Below are 19822 nucleotides of genomic sequence, written 5' to 3'. Positions count from 1 at the left end.
TTGGACATCTGTAACTTTCCTGATGGAATCAATTATTATAACAGTGACCCTCTTTTAGTCTTAGGAACTAATCCTTTTCCAATATCAATACAAGTATTTGGGTGATACTAAACCTAATTTTAGCAGAGTCGAACACAACTGAGTGACTAAACACACAAAACTAATTTTTAGTTTCAAGAGTGGGTCTATTCCCTAGGTCTTGACAAAGTGCTTGTTGCATATCCTTGACCCCCTGATTGCTTGCAATAAGAGTATGTTACTCAATATGGATCAATGAGTCAACTACATTGCTTTTGCTGAAATAGATGGGAAATAGCACAAGCTCCTGTCTAGAGTTGTTAAAGTAAGTAATTTTGGCCTCAAGTTTCTGGTAACCATAACTGAAACCAGGACAGGAAGATTGCCAGAGAATCAAGCAAACAGAGCAGACAAAGGAAAGCAGAATCAGTAAATGAGAACAAAAGGTTTACTAATAACACTACATAAAAAGCTGTATCTAGACATCCCTAAAGCCAGTTCTACTTTTGTAAATTTTAGTCTCTTGAACCAATAACCTTTTCCAGTAAGCCAGTCTGAAATGGGCTTTAGTCTCTTGTGGGAAAAAATAAGTTTAATTAAGACAACATTTGAATCTGATGCAGAGTTGAGAATGCCTGGTGGTTTTTCTGCTTTGCTTCTTTTAAATCATTTCTTGCATTTTTCAACAAACTTTTCTAAAAGGAAAAACATAACCTGGAAAAGGTAAAACTTTTAGCAAACTGCTGGCAATTCATTGCAGTGCCTTAGTGTCTCGATGTTGAAAGAGGGAACACGCAGAATCGAAGAGAGAAGAATCTAGAAAACATATAAACCTAACACGCTCTCACTCAGTTCAGTTCAGTCGCTCAGTTGTGTCTGACTCTTTGCAACCTCATGGGCTACAGCACGCCAGGCTTCCCTGTCTTTCACAAACTCCAGGAGTTTGCTCAGACTCATGTCCATGGAGTTAGAGATGCCATCCAACCATCTCATCCTCTGTTGTCCCATTCAATCTTTCTGAGCAAAAGGGTCTTTTCCAATGAGTCTGTTCCTCACATCAGGTGGGCAAAGTATTGGAGTTTCATCCTCAGCATCTATCCTTCCAGTGAATATTCAGGACTGATTTCCTTTGGGATCAACAGATTTGATCTTCTTGCAGTCCAAGGGACTCCAACACCACAGTTCAAAAGCATCAATTCTTCAGCACTCAGCTTTCTTTGTATTCCAATTCTCACATTCATACATGACTACTGGAAAAACCATAGCTTTGACTACATGAACCTTTTTCAGCAAAGTATGTCTCTGCTTTTTAATATGCTGTCTAGGTTGGTCACAGTTTTTTTTCCAAGGAGTAAGCATATTTTAAATTCTTAACTGCAGTCATCATCTACAGTGATTTTGGAACCCCAAAATACAAAGTCTCTCACTGTTTCCATTATTTCCCCATCTATTTGCCATGAAGTGATGGGACCGGATGCCATGATCTTAGTTTTCTGAATGTTGAATTTTAAGCCAACTGTTTCACTCTACTCTTTCACTTTCATAAAGAGGCTCTTTAATTCTTTGCTTTCTGCCATAAGGGTGGTGTCATCTGCATATCTGAGGTTATTCATATTTCTCCTGGCAATCTTGATTTCAGCTTGTGTTTCATCCAGCACGGCATTTCGCATGATGTACTCTGCATATAAGTTAAATAAGCAGGGTGACAACATACAGCCCTGATGGACTCTTTTCCCGATTTGGAACCAATCTGTTGTTCCATATCCAGTTTTAACTGTTGCTTCTTGACCTGCATGTTGATTTCTTAGGAGACAGGTCAGGTGGTCTGGTATTCCCATCTGTTTCAGAATTTTCCACAGTTTATTGTGATCCACACAGTCAAAGGCTTTGGCATAGTCAATAAAGCAGAAATAGATGTTTTTTTGGAACTCTCTTGCTTTCTCGATGATCCAAAAGATGTTGGCAATTTGATCTCTGGTTCCTTTGCCTTTTCTAAAACCAGCTTGAACACCTGGAAGTTCATGTTTCACTTACTGTTGAATCCTGACTTGGGAGAATTGACTTTACTAGCGTGTGAGATGAGTGCAATTGTGTGGTAGTTTGAACATTCTTTGGCATTGCCTTTCTTTGGGATTGGGATGAAGACTGACCTTTTCCAGTCCTGTGGCCACTGCTGAGTTTTCCAAATTTGCTGGCATATTGAGTGCAACACTTTCACAGCATCATCTTTTTAGGATGTGAAATAGCTCAACTAGAATTCCATCACCTCCACTAACTTTGTTCCTAGTGATGCTTCCTAAGGACCACTTGATTTCACATTCCAGGATGTCTGGTCTAGATGGGTGATTACACCATTGTGGCTATCTAGGTCATGAAGATCTTTTCTGAATAGTTCTTCTGTGTATTCTTGCTACCTTTTCTTAATATCTTCTGCTTCTAAGTCCCTACCATTTCTGTCCTTTATTGTGCCCATCTTTGTGTGAAATATTCCCTTGGCATCTCTAATTTTATTCTCACTCATAGAATCTTAAGTTACTGATCCAATCTTATTTCCAAAAGGAACTACTTAAAATGGTTGGACCACACCTGAATTGTCTCAGCCTTTTTATTCTCCGTGATGTTGGCACCAAAATTTAATCCTTTGCTTCCACCGGCTTGCTCCTTTAAGCTCCAGTGTTACTAGTATTATATCCACCATTCTAGTTGCAGTTTGCTTGCCTTGGTAGGAATGAGCTCTTCTGGATCCACAATTTGCTACAGCTGCGACTCCCTAGCAAAGTGAATCTCTGCATCATTCATTAGATCTCACTTTACCTCAGGCTCCTCAGTCTTTTTCATTCTAATCCCGTCTCCAGGCCCACTGTCTGTTCTCTCTGGGTTTTGCTTCCTGTCCTCACAGGTCTGATCAATATTGGGAAAGACAAGCAGAAAATAAAGCATTGAGTTCCTTCTGCAGCCTAAGGGGAATATGCAGTAGTGCAGTAATGGACCTGAGTTTTGATCTAGACTTATTTAGATAAGCAGTCCAAAGATAAATGTATATACTTAACAGTGTTACTAGGGCCAACCTGGTAACCAATATTCTGGGGCTATGAATTTTAACAAGGTTAGTCACCTTTCCATTCTCCCTCCTTTTTTCATGCACAGTATTTTTCAGACACTTTATGTTCAGCCTGGTGTAAGGCACCGAAGCTGCCAGCAAAGATTGATGCATTGAAATCTCTGGCACAGAAATGTGTCCATCTATCTTACTCCTGATGACGTGATACAACCTTCTGAATGGCCTAATCCTAGAGTCTTGAATATTTATGATGCTCACATTTCCTGGCTCTTTCTTATTCACCCTGACTGCAAAGAGCTATTGCAGATTTCAATAAAGTGAGAAAAATACACAATGAAAGAACTGAGTTTAAATTTACTGGACTCTTTCAACCCCAGGAGCTTTAGGGAAACTTTAAAACACGATTATAAGGAGATGTAATTTGTTTTGCTCTAAGAAGAGCCTCTTTCTCTGCCATTGGCATGCATTAGGAACAATCTCACAGGATATCAGCCTTCATATTTGAGTCCTGTTCAAACTTCAAGACAGCTCCTTGGTTTATAGAGCAAACAGTTGGGAAAAAAGGAAATTCAACATAATATAGAGGGGATTTGGGTTCTTTCTTTAAAGGCAGGTGATGATTTATCTCAGACGGTCTCTATGTCCCTAAAACTGAAGAACAATTTTTCCTTCCCCCAAAAATGAGTATATATGGTTCTGAAGGACTAAAAGTATTCTGCCTTAACTTTAAAGCTGAATGTCAGGAAATGACATTATAAGATGTAGTTTCTTGTTAAGAGACAATTATTGTCTCCTAAAATCACGTATTTCAAGGAACATAAATGCTGTAATGATTATTGTTATATACAGACTTATTACAGACTAAGGTTTAAGTAAAAATAAACTGTAAAAGAGATAAGCATATCCACTATGTTGTACTTAGACATGTTAGTACAAAAAAGTTAAAAAGCTTTATCCTCAACAAAAATGATACTTTTGATGAATGCTTATTCAATCTCAAAAGTTAGTATCACATGAATGCTAATATAGAAATATGAAAGAAAAATCAATTAGGTTTGAGAGAAACCAGTATTTTACTTTTGAAAAAGAAATAGAAAAATGCTAAGATGCCTATGCTAAATAGACATGTATTTTAAACTCTGTTTTAAAAATCTCGTTTATTTAGCTCCTCTGCCCATTCTTTAAGTTGGATTGCTTGGTTTTTGTTGTTTCTACTTTGTTTTGTTTGTGTTTCAGATTCGAATAGATAGAACAAACCTGAGACAACAAGGGCAAGGGCCAGATGAAATAGACGAAAGAGATTAAAAGGTACAAACCCCTACTGTAAAATAAATGATCAGAGGAATATAATTTACACATAGGGAATATAGTCAATATTGTTATGACTTTGTACAGTAATGAATAATAACTGGTTTTACTGCAGTGATCATTTCATAATGCATGAAAACAATGAATCACTCTGCTGTATTAACATAATATTGTATGTTAATTATAACTCAGTAAAATGTGTAAACTGTAATAATTTTTGAAAAAGTGTTATTGCTTTATGTTTTAGATGTAATCCTTGCTGGAGGTATATTTCATCTAAACTTTGGTGCTGCTGCTCACTTAATTTATGGAAAATATTTGCTATGTGAACTAATGGGCAAAATCAGCCTTTGTTTTCAAATTTCTTACTCAAATCAAACTTCAGTTCAGTTCAGTTCAGTCACTCAGTTGTGTCCGACTCTTTGCGACCCCATGGACCGCAGCACGCCAGGCCTCCCTGTCCATCACCAACTGCTAGAGTCTACCCAAACCTACATCCATTGAGTCCGTGATTCCATCCAACCATCTCATCCTCTGTCGTCCCCTTCTCCTCCTGCTGTCAGTCTTTCCCAGTATCAGGGTCTTTTCAAATGAGTCAGCTCTTTGCATCAGGTGGCCAAAGTTTCAGCTTCAACATCAGTCCTTCTAATGAACACCCAGGACTGATCTCCTTTAGGATGGACTGGTTGGATCTCCTTGCAGTCCAAGGGACTCTCAAGAGTCCAATACCAATACCACAGTTCAAAAGAATCAATTCTTTGGTGCTCAGCTTTCTTTATAGTCCAATTATCACACCCATACATGACTACTGGAAAAACCATAGCTTTGACTAGACAGACCTTTGTTGACAAAGTAACGTCTCTGCTTTATATGCTATCTAGGTTGGTCATAACTTTCCTTCCAAGGAGTAAGAGTCTTTTAATTTCATGGCTGCAATCAGCATCCACAGTGATTTTGGAGCCCCCCTCCCAAAAAAGAGTCAGCCACTGTTTACCCATCTATTTGCCATGAAGTGATGGGACTGGATGCTATGATCTTAGTTTTCTGAATATTGAGCTTTAAGCCAAATTTTTCACTTTCCTTTTTCACTTTCATTAAGAGGCTCCTTAGTTCTTCTTTACTTTTTGCCATAAGGGTGGTGTCATCTGCATTTCGGAGGTTATTGATATTTCTCCCAGCAATCTTGATTCCAGCTTGTGCTTCTTCCAGCCCAGCGTTCCTCATGATGTACTCTGCATATAAGTTAAGTAAGCAGGGTGACAATACACAGCCTTGATGTACTCCTTTTCCTATTTGGAACCAATCTGTTTTTTTTTTTTTGACAAGGAGTACGTTTGATTTGCTTCATGTCCAGTTCTAACTGTATGCAGGTCAGGAAGCAACAGATAGAACTGGACATGGAACAAATCAAACGCATTCCTCGTCAAAAAAATACAATTTTGCTTTTCAGTTCAAAAACAATTTTAGCAGGTATTTTAAGGAAATTATTATGAAAGCAATAAATTTTGTAACATACTTGGAGATAAATTATTAAAAATAGATGAAAATGTTTAAATTATTTGGAATTAATATAATAAGTTCATTTTACAATAAATTATACAACAAGACAAATCATTATTCTACTGCACATTATTTTATTTGAATTAATGTCAGGTAAAATTTTGAGTTGTTTATAAAGCTAAGAGTATTTTTGAAAGCTTGATATTCCAAAAATATATATGTGAGGAGGATACTCAATTCTGATGCTTCACTTTAGGGAATAATTTTTAAAGTTTTAAATATAAAAGAAATAACTCTAACAATTTTGTTAGATATCATGAAAAACATTTATAGGCAAAAGAAAATATATATTAAATCCATACATTTACATATATTTATTGCGCAGCTAGCATATAGTGAGTTTTTTGTTAATAGGAGGTAGAAAATACATATAATGAATAAATGTTACATAATGTATTATGTATATATACGCGTGTGTGTATGTGCATGTGCTCAGTCGCTCAGGCATGTCTGACTCTCTGTGACCTCCTGGACTATAGCCCGCCAGGCTCTTCTGTCCATGGAATTTCCCAGGCAAGAATATTGGTATGGGTTGCCTTTTCCTACTCCCGGGTATCTTCTCGACCAAGGGATTGAACCCATGTCTCTTGCATCCCCTGTATCTCCTGCATTGGCAGGTGGATTTTTTACCACTGCGCCACCAGGGAAGCCCACATATATATACATACATTCATATATATATATATATATATATATATATATATATATGAACATACACACACACACACACATACACATAGTGAATTGGTCCTGCAAATAGTATATAATTTAATTTTTTGTCAACGAAAGTGTGTCTGACTCTTGTGACTCCACTAACTGTAGCCTGCCAGGCTCCTCTGTCCATGGGATTCTCCAGGCAAGAACACTGAAGTGGGTTGCCATGCACTACACAAAATATTAAGCATTTTATATTAAATACAATACGATAAGGTCTGACTTCAATTAGATTAAATATTTCATAATATAATTACATAAATTAGGCTTTAAATTTCTTTTTTAATTATTCAGAATTAGTCGGAAATAAATCATAGAAATTTGACATCCATGGGTTTATTCAACACGTCTTTAACAGTTTGGTTGCCTCAGAAAATATCCAGTTACAGTTAAAAGAATCAGTGTTAAACTCAAACTGTTTTGGTTGTTTCAAAGTACTTTTTTTTTTCAAAGCAGTCATACTTCCTAGGAACAAATATTGAAAATAACTGAAAAGAACTGCTTACATTTAAAATTTTAAAAGCCATTTTTAGCTTTCAATATTTATTTCCTATGGATATTCTTTTTGTTTTGTTCTCAAGGGACTCTCCCTCAAGAGCAATGCATTCTTTCACATTATTCAGCTAAATAAAAGGCAATATCATGAAGTGAAAATTGCCATTGCTCCTGTATCCCACTCTACCTTATTTTTGACTTCACACCATCCCATCATGACACAGAAAAACTGAGTATCAGCACCACCACTCTCCTTTAGCAGATATATGCAAGACAGGACAGGACAACCTACTGGTCTATTTGGTTGACATTCTAGCAATTTGATAATAGGTGAAAGACACTTCTTTATTTTGTAACATAGAATAAATATTTGATAACTCTGGAGATGTTCTCAGGCAGATCAGTTTTAGGAAAGCATACAAATTAATTTGATTCCTTTAATGCTATTGGCACTCATTTATCCCTTAGAAGATGCAGTGATAACATGTCCATGTTTACCGTGCTGTGAAGTATACTACTGAACAGGGTGATTCCAGGTAAACAAAGCACACCCACCATACATAGCATGGAATTGTTCTAGAATATGTGATTTACAATGGTATTGGTTTTCGTAGTTAGAAGTTTAAGTAATCGAATGATAAAAATATATATTTTATAATGATTCGGTGCCTTTGATCCTCATCCTGGAGTGTTTGGTAATAGAACTTAATATTTAAAAATTTTGACAAGCTGAAAAATAAATATGTGTAAAGAATATAAAGACACTAGGTTGAAGGCAGGGGGAAAAGGGGATGACAGAGGATGCGATGGTTGGATGGCATCACCAATACAATGGACATGAGTTTGAGTAGGCTCCGGCAGTTGGTGATGAACAGGGAAGCCTGGAATGCTGCCATCCATGGGGTTGCAAAGAATTGGATACGACTGAGTGGCTGAACTGAACTGAACTGAGGTACTACATTTAATAACCTGAAGCTATATTCATATACAACAATATAAACCACAGAGGAACAGATTCTAAAACATCATCCATACTAATAACCTGTTTAATAATCAATCCTATAAACCTGAGATTATGTGACTGGACAATTATTCCTTATCAAATTAGACATGCAAACTCCACTCATAAATAACAAGGTGGTTGAATTTTCATTTTGGTAAAAATAGCTGCTGCTGCTAAGTCACTTCAGTCGTGTCCGACTCTGTGCGACCCCATAGACGGTAGCCCACCAGGCTCCGCCATCTCTAGGATTCTCCAGGCAAGAACACTGGAGTGGGCTGCCATTTCCTTCTCCAACGCATGAAAGTGAAAAGTGAAAGTGAAGTCGCTCAGTCGTATCGGACTCTTCGCGACCCCATGGACTACAGCCTACCAGGCTGCTCCACCCATGGGATTTTCCAGGCAAAAGCTAGAACTCAACAAATGAAACCAACATTTTTAGCACATATAAACAAAATGTTTCACATAGACACAGGACAGTTAAATAAACAATGCCACAACCTGATTAGGTAGTATAAAATGGCTAAATATTATTCAATTTATCTGAATGGGAAAGAGTACTAATCAAAAGATTAATATTCATTTAGACAGGTGAAAATAAAATATTTTTAGAGAATATATTTCTAGATTATGGAAAAACAATAAAAAATTCTTAAAACACAATTTTAAAATGTGAAAGGCAATAATTTAAGAAACAATTTTCAGCTTTATGTGCATTTGACATTTATGCTACACATTTTATAAAACGTAATTTTAAAATAATCCCACCAAGAAATCCAAATCAAAAGTAATGAACAGATTCTATATTAAATACTAGATATTGATTTATGAAGAATGTGATCTTATATGATATTCTCATAGAATTTAATTTATAAACATGAAAACATTGGTCTTCTCTTTTCCACATATAAACAGACTAAATACATACATAAACTGTATATAAAAAGATTTTACTTTTTATCCCAAGAAGTTTATAAACTAATCTAGAGTCTCTAAACCTGGATTTGATGACAAAGTCTGAATTCTTGGGTTCTCATCATGGATTTATGAGTAGGGAAACCCATCCTTTCTCCTCTCAATAGCTTCATAAACACTTTCATTGCTAGATGGCATTCCCACATTTGAGTTTCACTACTTAATTTAACATTTATTGGACAAGTTATAAATTCAAATTTTCCAAGTTAACATATATACACTAAGCAGATTTTATTTCAAACAGTGACGTGATCATCATCTGTTAGGAAAAGCCAAAGCTCCAAATTTGGATCCTACTGTTTGCATCCACAATAGGACTAGGGAGATAGCAATAGAAGCCAGCAAGTTCCCCTCTGTAACAAATACACCCAAGATCTACTGCTCAGCATGTGGAACAATAGTGGTTTAGGTGCTAAGTCATGTCCGACTCTTTCCACCCCATGGAAAGCCTACCAGGCTCCTCTGTCAATGGGATTTCCCAGGCAAGAATACTGGAGTGGGTTGCCATTTCCTTCTCCAGTTAGTTATGTGGGAAAATAACTAATTGCATTAAGAGTGATTTCTATGTTTCTCTCTCATACAAAATAAACCTCAGGCTAATATACTTTGCCTTCTAGACATAATTCCTACCCCTTCCTGTAAAATCTCTGAGTCTTTTCCTTCATGGTTCTAACATCCTTTCCCAGTAATATTGCTCCCATCTTTTGGATTTGTGACCATTCCATTCAGTGACTGAAGACCTTGATTATTCCTTCAAGGGATCCCTGTGAACCACATCCAACCACACTCAGATGACTCAATTGCCTTGTGAGGACACGTGATATATACTGCCTCCAAGATTATTCTCCTCCACATTATAACAGCCACATTGTCCTATAGTTATCATTTAAAATTGAATAAAATACTGATAATAATTGAAGAAAAAGAAAAAAAATTAGGTCCACAACAAAGTAAAATCTATTTGAGTCATGGTGAAAATCAACATTACCATAAAAAATACTTTTTTTTTGCACAGGTGAAACAACTAACCTTTTTTTTTCAAGGGAGGCTCCTCTATTTCTCCTAAATGAAGACAAAAACAGTAAATTAGAAAAACTTTCAGCAGAGCATAAAATTGCCTCTCAATTTTCCCATTTTCTTTTGTTCATTTTTTATAAAACATCTATTAATTTTGATAATAGTAGTCTATATATTACTTTGCCTTCCAAATTCCAAGCTTTAATATAAACTTTGCCTATGTACATTTATTTAAGATAGTTTCACTTTTATGAGTTCAATGAAATTGTGGCAGTTATCCAAATTATACATTATGGTTTGTATATCATGTTCATTTCAGTTCTCTGCTGTTCGTCTCAACCTCTGACAGAGGCCAAACAAATACAAATTTAGACAAAGTCGTAGAAAGGGCTAAAATAATAAAAGCTTTCCTGGTAGTCAAGGCTGAATACGTAAGTTCTGATGAGTAAAGCTGATCTTAAAAATGTCATCTAAAAGGCAGAATCACAATGCTTGTTCTTTTCACATCCACTCAATAGAAGTTTAAATGTAGTTTAAGTTTGTTATTTCCTTTTGTTCATTTATATATAACAGAGAGTAAATAAGTTAGTTGCATAATTGCTGTGACATTTACCTCCATTTGTTTCAATCAATTTACTTTCATTGTGATTTTAGTAGGATTGCTTTCTGCTCTTTAAGAATACAAGTTATATGTACAACATATATATATATTTATATTGAGTCTTACTATTGTTATTTCAAACTTGGGAAATAGTAACTATTTCTTTCCTGAAAAAGCATATAAATGTGAGTTTCTACTGTGGTTTTGTAGGTTTGCTTAATAAGTCTCTCTGTACTACTCTAATATAGCATTTAATTTTGACATCTTTGCAGTAATAGCAGATAATCTATAAGTTGAAAGCCATATGAAGACCAATTTACTGAGTTTGGCAGCCTGCTGATAGGCTATTTGTGCTCAGAAATGTATTCATTTTGGTTTAGCTTGACCCAAGTGCACATTTGTGCAGAAACTTAAGCCACCTATTATTATACATATCAAACAGCAGTCCAGCAGCTGGACGTCTCTGTGCTCTTTGTACCTTTATCAGTATCCTCCTCTCCATCATCCTCATCTTCTTCATCGCCCTCGGATGAGATGATGTCAGACAGCAAAGAAAAGAAGCCATAGACCCAGTCCGTGGTTTCCTCCACAGCATCATGTACAAGTTTTAGAGGATCTGAGCCAATCTTGGAAATAGAGCTTGCTAAAAGTAATTAAAAACAAAGAAAAGTTTTGCAATTATTCCCAAAGAAACCAAGAAGAGCTGTGTTTCCTGATTTATTCTTTTAACACAATAAATATGTCAATTTCATTAATTTAAATATTACTTGGCAATAGTTCTTTTGCGCATAAAGAGAAATTAATTTTTGTGGTAGTATACATATGTGTTCAATTAAAAAGAGAAGTTATTGGGTACATCTGTTACCAAACACTATAGGGTTACCCTTGAGAAGTTTACAATCCGAGTTAGTGTTCAGCACAGGGAAAAATTAAGAATGAATTAAAGTAATGTGTATTATGTTATCCAAATTGTAGCAATCCTGAGTTACAGATGTTCTGGAACAGAAGAAATCATTGTTGGTCTATGCTGTACTAGAAAGCATTGTGGACAAATGGCTCTGTAAATTTTTAGACAGTAAGTTCTGGCTGACTAAGATAGTTGTGACTAAAGTAAAACTGATAGGTCCATTTATTATGATTTGTGACACATCAGGAAATATCTAGATTGTCCAGGTAGTAATCATATCAAATTCCAGCTAGATTCAATTGTTTTATCTTTGTTAGACATCCCAGTACCTAAAAATAGAAAAAAAAAAAAGAGCAGCATTTGAACTTCTACTAACTTCAGTGGATAGTATTAGGAAAAAACTGAAGTCTGTAAATCTTCCCTTTCTTATATCCTAAGGGGTATAAACTGTTTGTAAAATGAAAGATTAAATAATAAAAATGCAAGCAAGTAAAGAGACCTATTATGGGTTTCCAACATGTTGTTATTCTCATTCTAGCTACATGAAAATTGCTCTGAAGGAGTAAGGGTAGCCTTTCAGTTCAGTTCAGTTCAGTTGCTCAGTCGTGTCCGACTCTTTGCGACGCCATGAATCACAGCACGCCAGGCCTCCCCGTCCATCACCAACTCCCGGAGTTCACTCAAACTCATGTCCATCGAGTCGGTGATGCCATCCAGCCATCTCATTCTCTGTCGTCCCCATCTCCTCCCACCCCCAATCCCTCCCAGCATCAGACTCTTTTCCAGTGAGTCAACTTGTCGCATGAGGTGGCCAAAGTATTGGAGTTTCAGCTTTAGCATCTGTCCTTCCAATGAACACCCAGGATTGATCTCCTTTAGAATGGACTGGTTGGATCTCCTTGCAGTCCAAGGGACTCTCAAGAGTCTTCTCCAGCACCACAGTTCAAAAGCATCAATTCTTCAGCGATCAGCTTTCTTCACAGTCCAACTCTCACATACATACATGACCACGGGAAAAACCATAGCCTTGACTAGATGGACCTTGATTGGCAAAGTAATGTCTCTGCTTTTTAATATGTTATCTAAGTTGGTCATAACTTTCCTTCCAAGGAGTAAGCGTCTTTTAATTTCATGGCTGCAATCAGCATCTGCAGTGATTTTGGAGCCCCCCAAAATAAAGTCTGACACTGTTTCCACTGTTTCCCCATCTATTTCCCATCGATTAAAAATGTGGTCTAGCCAGAAATATGGTCTGAGTTGCATCTGATTTTTCAACAATCTATAATTAACTTTTAGATTTATGTTTTTTCTTAATTTTAAAAACTACTTAAGCGTTTCAGGGATTCTCTTCCTTTGATATCTTAAGAGACTAGAATTATATCAACATATTATACTATCTAAAGGTTAAGTATGCCAAAATGAAGCTTTTACTCTGATTAAGACAGGAAATCATTGGAAGGTTTGAGCATAGGAAAATGTGACTTGATTTATAGAACTTCATTTGCCATGTTGAGGATTGAAAGAATGCCAGGTTGGAAGCAGGAAGATAAGTAAGGAGCCAAATGAAACGATCTATAATCCAAAAGGAAGATGGTGATCTCTATATCACCCACACAGAAGGTGGTAACTGTGTGTGATGAGGTGTGACTGGATTCTGAATGTACTTAAAAGACAGAATTGATGGCATAGCCCAGTATGGGCTGCTGGATGTGAAGAAAGAGAGAGGTATGGAATAACTTCAAGGCTTTTGGATTGAGAAACTGGAAGAATGGAACTACTATTTACCAAAATGGGGAGAACTAGAGAGAAACAGGGTTTGTTGGGCAGAGTATTTAAGTAGCTAATTTTTAAACTTGTTAAATTTGAGTTGTGGATTAGACCTTTAGGTGGAAATGTAGACATTTGTATAGTTTAATATGATCTGCAAAAATGAAGTTCTAGTTGAAGATGGAAACTTGGAAGTTCAACAGAGAATAGAAAGAACTCAAAGCTATGCGATCACTAAGGAAGTGGAACTAGGAACAGTCCAACATTTAGAAGATAGGCAAATCAGACAGATGAGGAAAAATCATCAGTGAATTCTGAGGAGAGATGAGAGACAGACAGAGACAAAGAGACACACAGAGACAGATTAATTGAGAGGAAAGTAAAAAAGAGAGTATAATGTACTAGAGATCAAGTCAAGAAATTGTTTCCGTGAGGATAGAGCAGCTGGCAAATACTGCTGATAAGTCAAGAAAGACAAAGACTTAGAATGGAACTTTAAATTTAATGATGAGGATGTCACTGGTAACCTTCAAAGGACAATTTCAGTGAAATACATTCAAGACAAGTGGGAAGAACTTACAGATAATAAATATATTTTACTGTAAAGTAAATGACAGAGATTGGGCAATAGTTGAAGGACTGGAACCATAGTGGGGTTTCCACTGTTTGTATTGTTCAAGAGGGAAGAATATTCTATTTTTATGCTGATGGGTAAGATCCCATGGAGAGGGGAAATAATATGAGAGAGAAGATTTCTGAGCAAAATTTTAATTTTATGTTCTGTTTCAGAGGATTCACAGCCCATCACAGGGATGCCAAGTTACAACTGGTCCCAGGGAAATGTACCTCCATGAATCAGTGACAGCATAACTTTACTCTTTGGACCTTATTTCACTGCATTCTGGAGAGTTTCATGTGAATAAGATATGGTAGTCTGAAAGGTGAGACTAAACCTTAGAGAAAGGAAATGAAATGGAATTTTATAATTGCAATTGAGAATTTTAAAAGAACTATATGTAAGAAACTGAATTGTCCTGGCACCATTAAAGGCATTTTTAGCAGTAGTATATTTTATATCTAATGGAAGAATATTGCAAATGGGATTTTTATGATTTGAATAGATTGAGACCATTTCCCCATTCCTCTTCCTTCTAAGTGTTCACTGAAGAACTTAACAATAAAATCCAAAAAAATAGATAGTTTAATTATCTTTATGCTTAAATGCACTATATATATATATATATACTTTGCAGACATGCATATGGTATGGTTCTAAAATCGTCAAACTGCGTTATTTTTATGAAAAAAATGCTGGCTTGAGACCAGCTTCTGATTTTCAGTCAAATGAACAACAACTTTAAAAACATATAGGGATAGACATATCTCAAAAAGGATAACAGTCCTCATGTTAATTCTGATTCCCTCTCTCAGACATCACACCCAAATTACATCAGTGGGAATAATATTATACAATGCAACTAAAGCTTTTATAGATGCCTTCTTTTTTTAATCTTACTTTCCTACCTTTCATGTTGCCATGAGTTAAATTACATACACTATAAAAAACATAATCATAAAAATGGTAGTAGCTAACACTTTTAGGGTGTATATTACCTGTCAGATACCATTCTAAAAACTTAAATGTATATTAACTCATATTTTCCTTTCAAGAACTCAGTAAGGTAGGCATCTTTATTTTAAAGGCAAAATTGAGACAGAGGGAATGTAAATAAGATGCCTAAGGCTACATAGCTAGTCAGTAATGGAACCAGATTTTTCTCTCTCCAGATCATGACTCAACTACTATATAATACTGCTACCAAAAAACCAAACAAAAACAGGAATTCAAAATTCGTTCCAGAGTATGATGTATTTCATCCAACATCTCAGCAAGACATTGCTGAGGCACTGAGATCCTGGAATAATCTCCCTACTTCCTGAGCTTCTGTTATATGAGATAAGAAATGTTTCTCAATATTCAACTCACTCTTAATTGTCTCTTATGTTTCTTACAGAAAAATATACCACTGAAGGCAAGGCTCCTTATAATCAGTAATTGGATTCTTGGCACTGATAAAAGAGTGCCAAGAGATGCAAGAGAGTCAAGGAAAGGTTTTAAGTTAAATAAGATTTTTATTCATCCAGTGTCTTTGAAGCCAAACTATATAGATACTTCACTTCTAAATGAGAACATACACAGGAAATTAAATTAGTCATCTCCTCTGCCTTACTCCTAAAGAATGAAGTTTGTGGTTTCATCATTATCTTTGACCATCAGTCTTACATATAATTTGCTCTTCTCTATCTTTCAAATCCTGAGAAGCATCAGCAAATGACAACATTTACAAGCATGGGCTCTGAGTTCAGAATGATAGTGTTCAAGTTCAGCTCTCCTCTCTAGTGCTGAACGGTGCAATAATGAAGACAGCGTCAAAAGGAAAAAATCAGTACTAATGCTTCTATCTTTATTTACAATTTTGTGCATCCCAAGTTTTTGCATTAGTTTTTAAATATTAGAGATGGTATTAAAATACTGGCATCTTAACTACTGAGTTGTTTGGAGCCTCTTAAATTTGGCAACCAGAGTGAGTGCTTTATTCATCTGACTTGTGTTTACGCCACCTGCATGCTGTGTGGTGTTGAGAAAATTACCTTCTGCCGTATCTATAAAATTCATTGATATGTCTCCTTTTCTGAAGTCACTGGTCTAAACTAAGACCTCAACCTTATGCCTGTTGTCTCTATATTCAGCCTTGTCATACCTCAATTTATAATATGTCCAGTTCTGGCAAACAGTATTATACAGTATGATATACAAAACCAAAGTACCCTGTGCTTCAGTTTGCTAGAATGAAAAATAACAATAAGAGTACCAATACTTCACAAAGCTGACATCAGTATTACAATTGATAATACATTCAAAGCACATCGGAAAGTGCCTGGTAATTAATCAATGCCATTGTGGGAGAAGCAAGATTGCCTTTGAATTTTGAATGACCCAAGGGCTCTTTCCAGTTTGCTATCTGGGGCTAGTGGCTCCTCCTCCCCTCAGCATCAGGCACCGTATATGGTATCATCTTTCTCAAGGTCTCCAAATGTTGCACAACTGTCATTTCCAGTAGCCTCTGGGGTGTTTGGGACCTTAGTTCTGACTGCATGGTACCCATTCCCAAAGGAGTGACCCCTCCAACTATAAGGCCGACCTCTTGCATTCCTTAAAGAAGGAAAGAGCAACAGTGTCTCTCTGAGCCACTCCACAGGATGGCCAGAGAACCAGGCTTGTAGGCATCGTCTGACCCTCTGCCCATAAGTCTCTGCCAGATGCTATTTATTGAGCTTCATTCAACCTTACTATACATAAACTCTTAGGTGTAAAGCACCTACAATAGAGTAAAAGATGTAGCAAATGTTAGATAATTCAATTTCAAGGAGATCCAAGCAGTCCATCCTAAAGGAGATCAATCCTGGGTGTTCACTGGAAGGACTGATGTTGAAGCTGAAACTCCAATACTTTGGCCACCTGATACAAAGAGCTGACTCATTGGAAAAGACCCTGATGCTGGGAGGGATTGGGGGAAGGAGGAGAAGGGGACGACAGAGGATGAGATGGTTGGATGGCATTACCGACTCGATGGACATAGGTTTGGGTAAACTCCGGGAGTCCGTGATGAACAGGGCGGCCTGGAGTGCTGTGATTCATGGGGTCGGACACAACTGAGTGACTGAACTGAACTGAACTGACTGAATTTTCAGAATCATCTAACTCACACATATGGTAGTCTGGGCTTCCCAGGTGGCTCAGTGGTAAAGAATCTGCCTGCCAATGCAGGAAATGGAGGAGACACAGGTTCAATTCCTGGCTTGCGAAGATCCTCTGGAGTAGGAAATGGCAACCCATTCCACTGTCCTTGACTGGAAAATTCCATGGACAGAGGAGCCTGACGGACTACAGTCCATGGGGCCACAGAGTCGGAAACGACTGAGCACACATAGCACAGCGCAGTATGGCAATGCTCCGTAAGTGTGCACTGCTGTAAATATTACCCTGTGATCACTGAGTCCCCAAGTCCTCACAGGCAACACTGTCAGAGTCTGTAAAATCCAAGCACTGCTTTCATCAGGACTCGAAACAACTAGTGCTTGCCTCTTATCTCCCAGAAAATATTCACATCTAAATATTTGGATCTAATCTAAGTTTGGGAAAAGTTTCCTGAGCTAAGGATTTTGTAAGTGTCATAAACTCTACCTAAGTTAGAAAAATATTCCACTTATATATATGTTGATGTGTATATCTTACACATAGTACTCAATATAAAGTTGACTAAAAATATAAAATTCTTACACAAATTATTTTGCATTTATTATATGAAATATATTAAGCATAATATAATTAATGTTGTTATTTTTTAGTCAAAAAGTGGCATCCAACTCTTAGGAACCCTATGGACTGTAGGCCATAGGTTCCTCTGTCCATGGAATTTCCCAGGCAAGAATACTGGAGTGGGTTGCCATTTCCTTCCCCAGGGGATTTTCCCAACCCAAGGATCAAACCTGTGTCTCCGGCATTGGCATGCAGATTGTTTTATTGCTGAGCCACCAGGGAAGCCCTATAATTAACATAGTGCTGCCATTTATGGGCTTGCTATCTAGTTTTGATGCGTGAGGGGTGTTATTTCAAAATATATAGTGGTGATTCCAGACCTAAAGAAATTATTACATTTGAAATGTCTAGCTTCTCCTTTTCTGCCATTAAGTGTTTGAACACTTGGTGAAATTTTTACCAAGTTAAGAAAAATATTAGCAAATTAAGCATCATTTAATATGCTCTGAGTTACACAATAATTTTTGCCTGATGTTCTGAGATAGTACTATTTTTGTTCAGGGTAAACAGAATTCCCTAGAACTTTACCAGTGCAAAATAGAGCTATTGATGTGTTTTCCCATTCCCAAGCCACCCATCAGCAGTAGAGGAAGGGAAACACAGGGAAGACAAACAAGACAAAAAGATAAAATGATCTGAATGCTGTCAGAAAATAATGGTTGTCTCCACTATGTTATTAGGCTTCTTATATGCAGAAATGTAACTGAGAAAACACAAATTCTTATTAAACAGTTGAAACTTGAGATTTCACATCATTCAGAATAGTCAAGTATTTCGGAAGGATATAAAGTCAAAATACTGACTCAGCTTATTTTTAACCAGGACATATCAGAAACAAAAAGCATTCACAGGAGTTTACTAGCCCTCTGACTCTTTGGGCCCCAGAGTCTCCAGCACTGCTGATACTAGGCACAGACATTTAAGAAATAATGAACAAAAACATGTGCTTTCACATCTACTAGAAAGGTTACTAGGCTTCCCTGGTGTCTCAGTGGTAAAGAACCTGCCTGCAGTGCAGGAGAACTGGGTTGGATCCCTGGGTCAGGAAGATCCCCTGGAGAAGGGAATAGCAACCCACTCCAGTATTCTTGCCTGGAGAATTCCATGGGCAGAGGAGCCTGGTGGGCCATGGTCAATGGGGTCGCAAAGAGTCCATGACTAAACATGAGTGACTAAACAGCCCCAGAAAGGTCACTGTCTTCATCAAAGTGATGATTACTCAAGATATTACATCGTAAGTGTTCTAGGTCCAGTGTGAAGTAACTTCCAATTTCTCACAGGTTAGACCAACAGCCTTGAACATATCTGGCTAAACTCAGTGATGTCAGAACTGTCATCTTTAGCTGTTATCATCACAATGGAGACCCATTCAAGCTCTGACAGTCTTTTGTATTACTTTTTTCTCCTTCAAGTTTATTGTTTTCATATTCTGTATTTCATTTCAAATTGAAGATAATGCCAATATGAGAAATGAGAAGTAACACATCCAAGGAGGTCAAGAATTCAAGAAATGTTTGATACAGCAACATTATTCCTTCATATTTAACTTCTAAACTGTATTTACATCCTTGCAAATGAAGTTTGTAAAACTTACACTAATTGGAATTACAAAATTTTCTCATTACTTTCTCTTGAAAAATTCAGCAAATAACTATATTTGTAAGACTGCTTCAGTTCTAGAGATAACACCTGCTATTTTGGTATCGAGTAAGCCACTTTTGTTGTAACCAACATAGTGAAAAATTGTGGCCCTAAAATAGCTTTTCTAAAAATAGCTTTTCTATCCAAGAAATATTTTGAAAGGCCCATTTTTTAATATCCTCTCTTTAAAACCACTTATAGTAGCACTTCAAAATGATTTACAGTGAAGAGTTAATAGGAGTGGATATGACTGATAAGGGGTTGGAAGAAGCAAAGGTAAAAATAATAATAAAATGGAGAAGAGGCCAAAGAAAATTAAATTCTACTACTATCGTACACGCTTTGCATTAAGTAACAGATTCTCACATGGAAACAAT

At 36.7% G+C, this 19822-nt stretch overlaps 1 protein-coding gene across 12 annotated transcripts in view; it reads right to left on the bottom strand.

Annotated features, from left to right (window-relative positions):
• TRDN (triadin) overlaps positions 1-19822 on the bottom strand; it is a 424466-nt gene that overhangs the window by 330402 nt on the left and 74242 nt on the right. For all 12 annotated transcript variants that reach the window (XM_088840567.1, XM_088840568.1, XM_088840571.1 and 9 more), the window contains exons 3-4: positions 11228-11392; positions 10161-10193 (exon numbers count right to left, since the gene is read on the bottom strand). In XM_088840567.1, the coding sequence (XP_088696693.1) occupies positions 10161-10193; positions 11228-11392 (198 nt within the window). The remainder of the gene's footprint in view (positions 1-10160; positions 10194-11227; positions 11393-19822) is intronic.

This window comes from Moschus berezovskii, chromosome 10 (assembly GCF_049115385.1).
Source record: "Moschus berezovskii isolate FMDL1 chromosome 10, NW_MosBer_1.0, whole genome shotgun sequence".
NCBI classification, from domain to species: Eukaryota; Metazoa; Chordata; class Mammalia; order Artiodactyla; family Moschidae; genus Moschus; species Moschus berezovskii.
The sequence above is the reverse complement of the archived record's forward strand: the minus strand, read 5'-3'. Positions and strand labels throughout refer to the sequence as shown.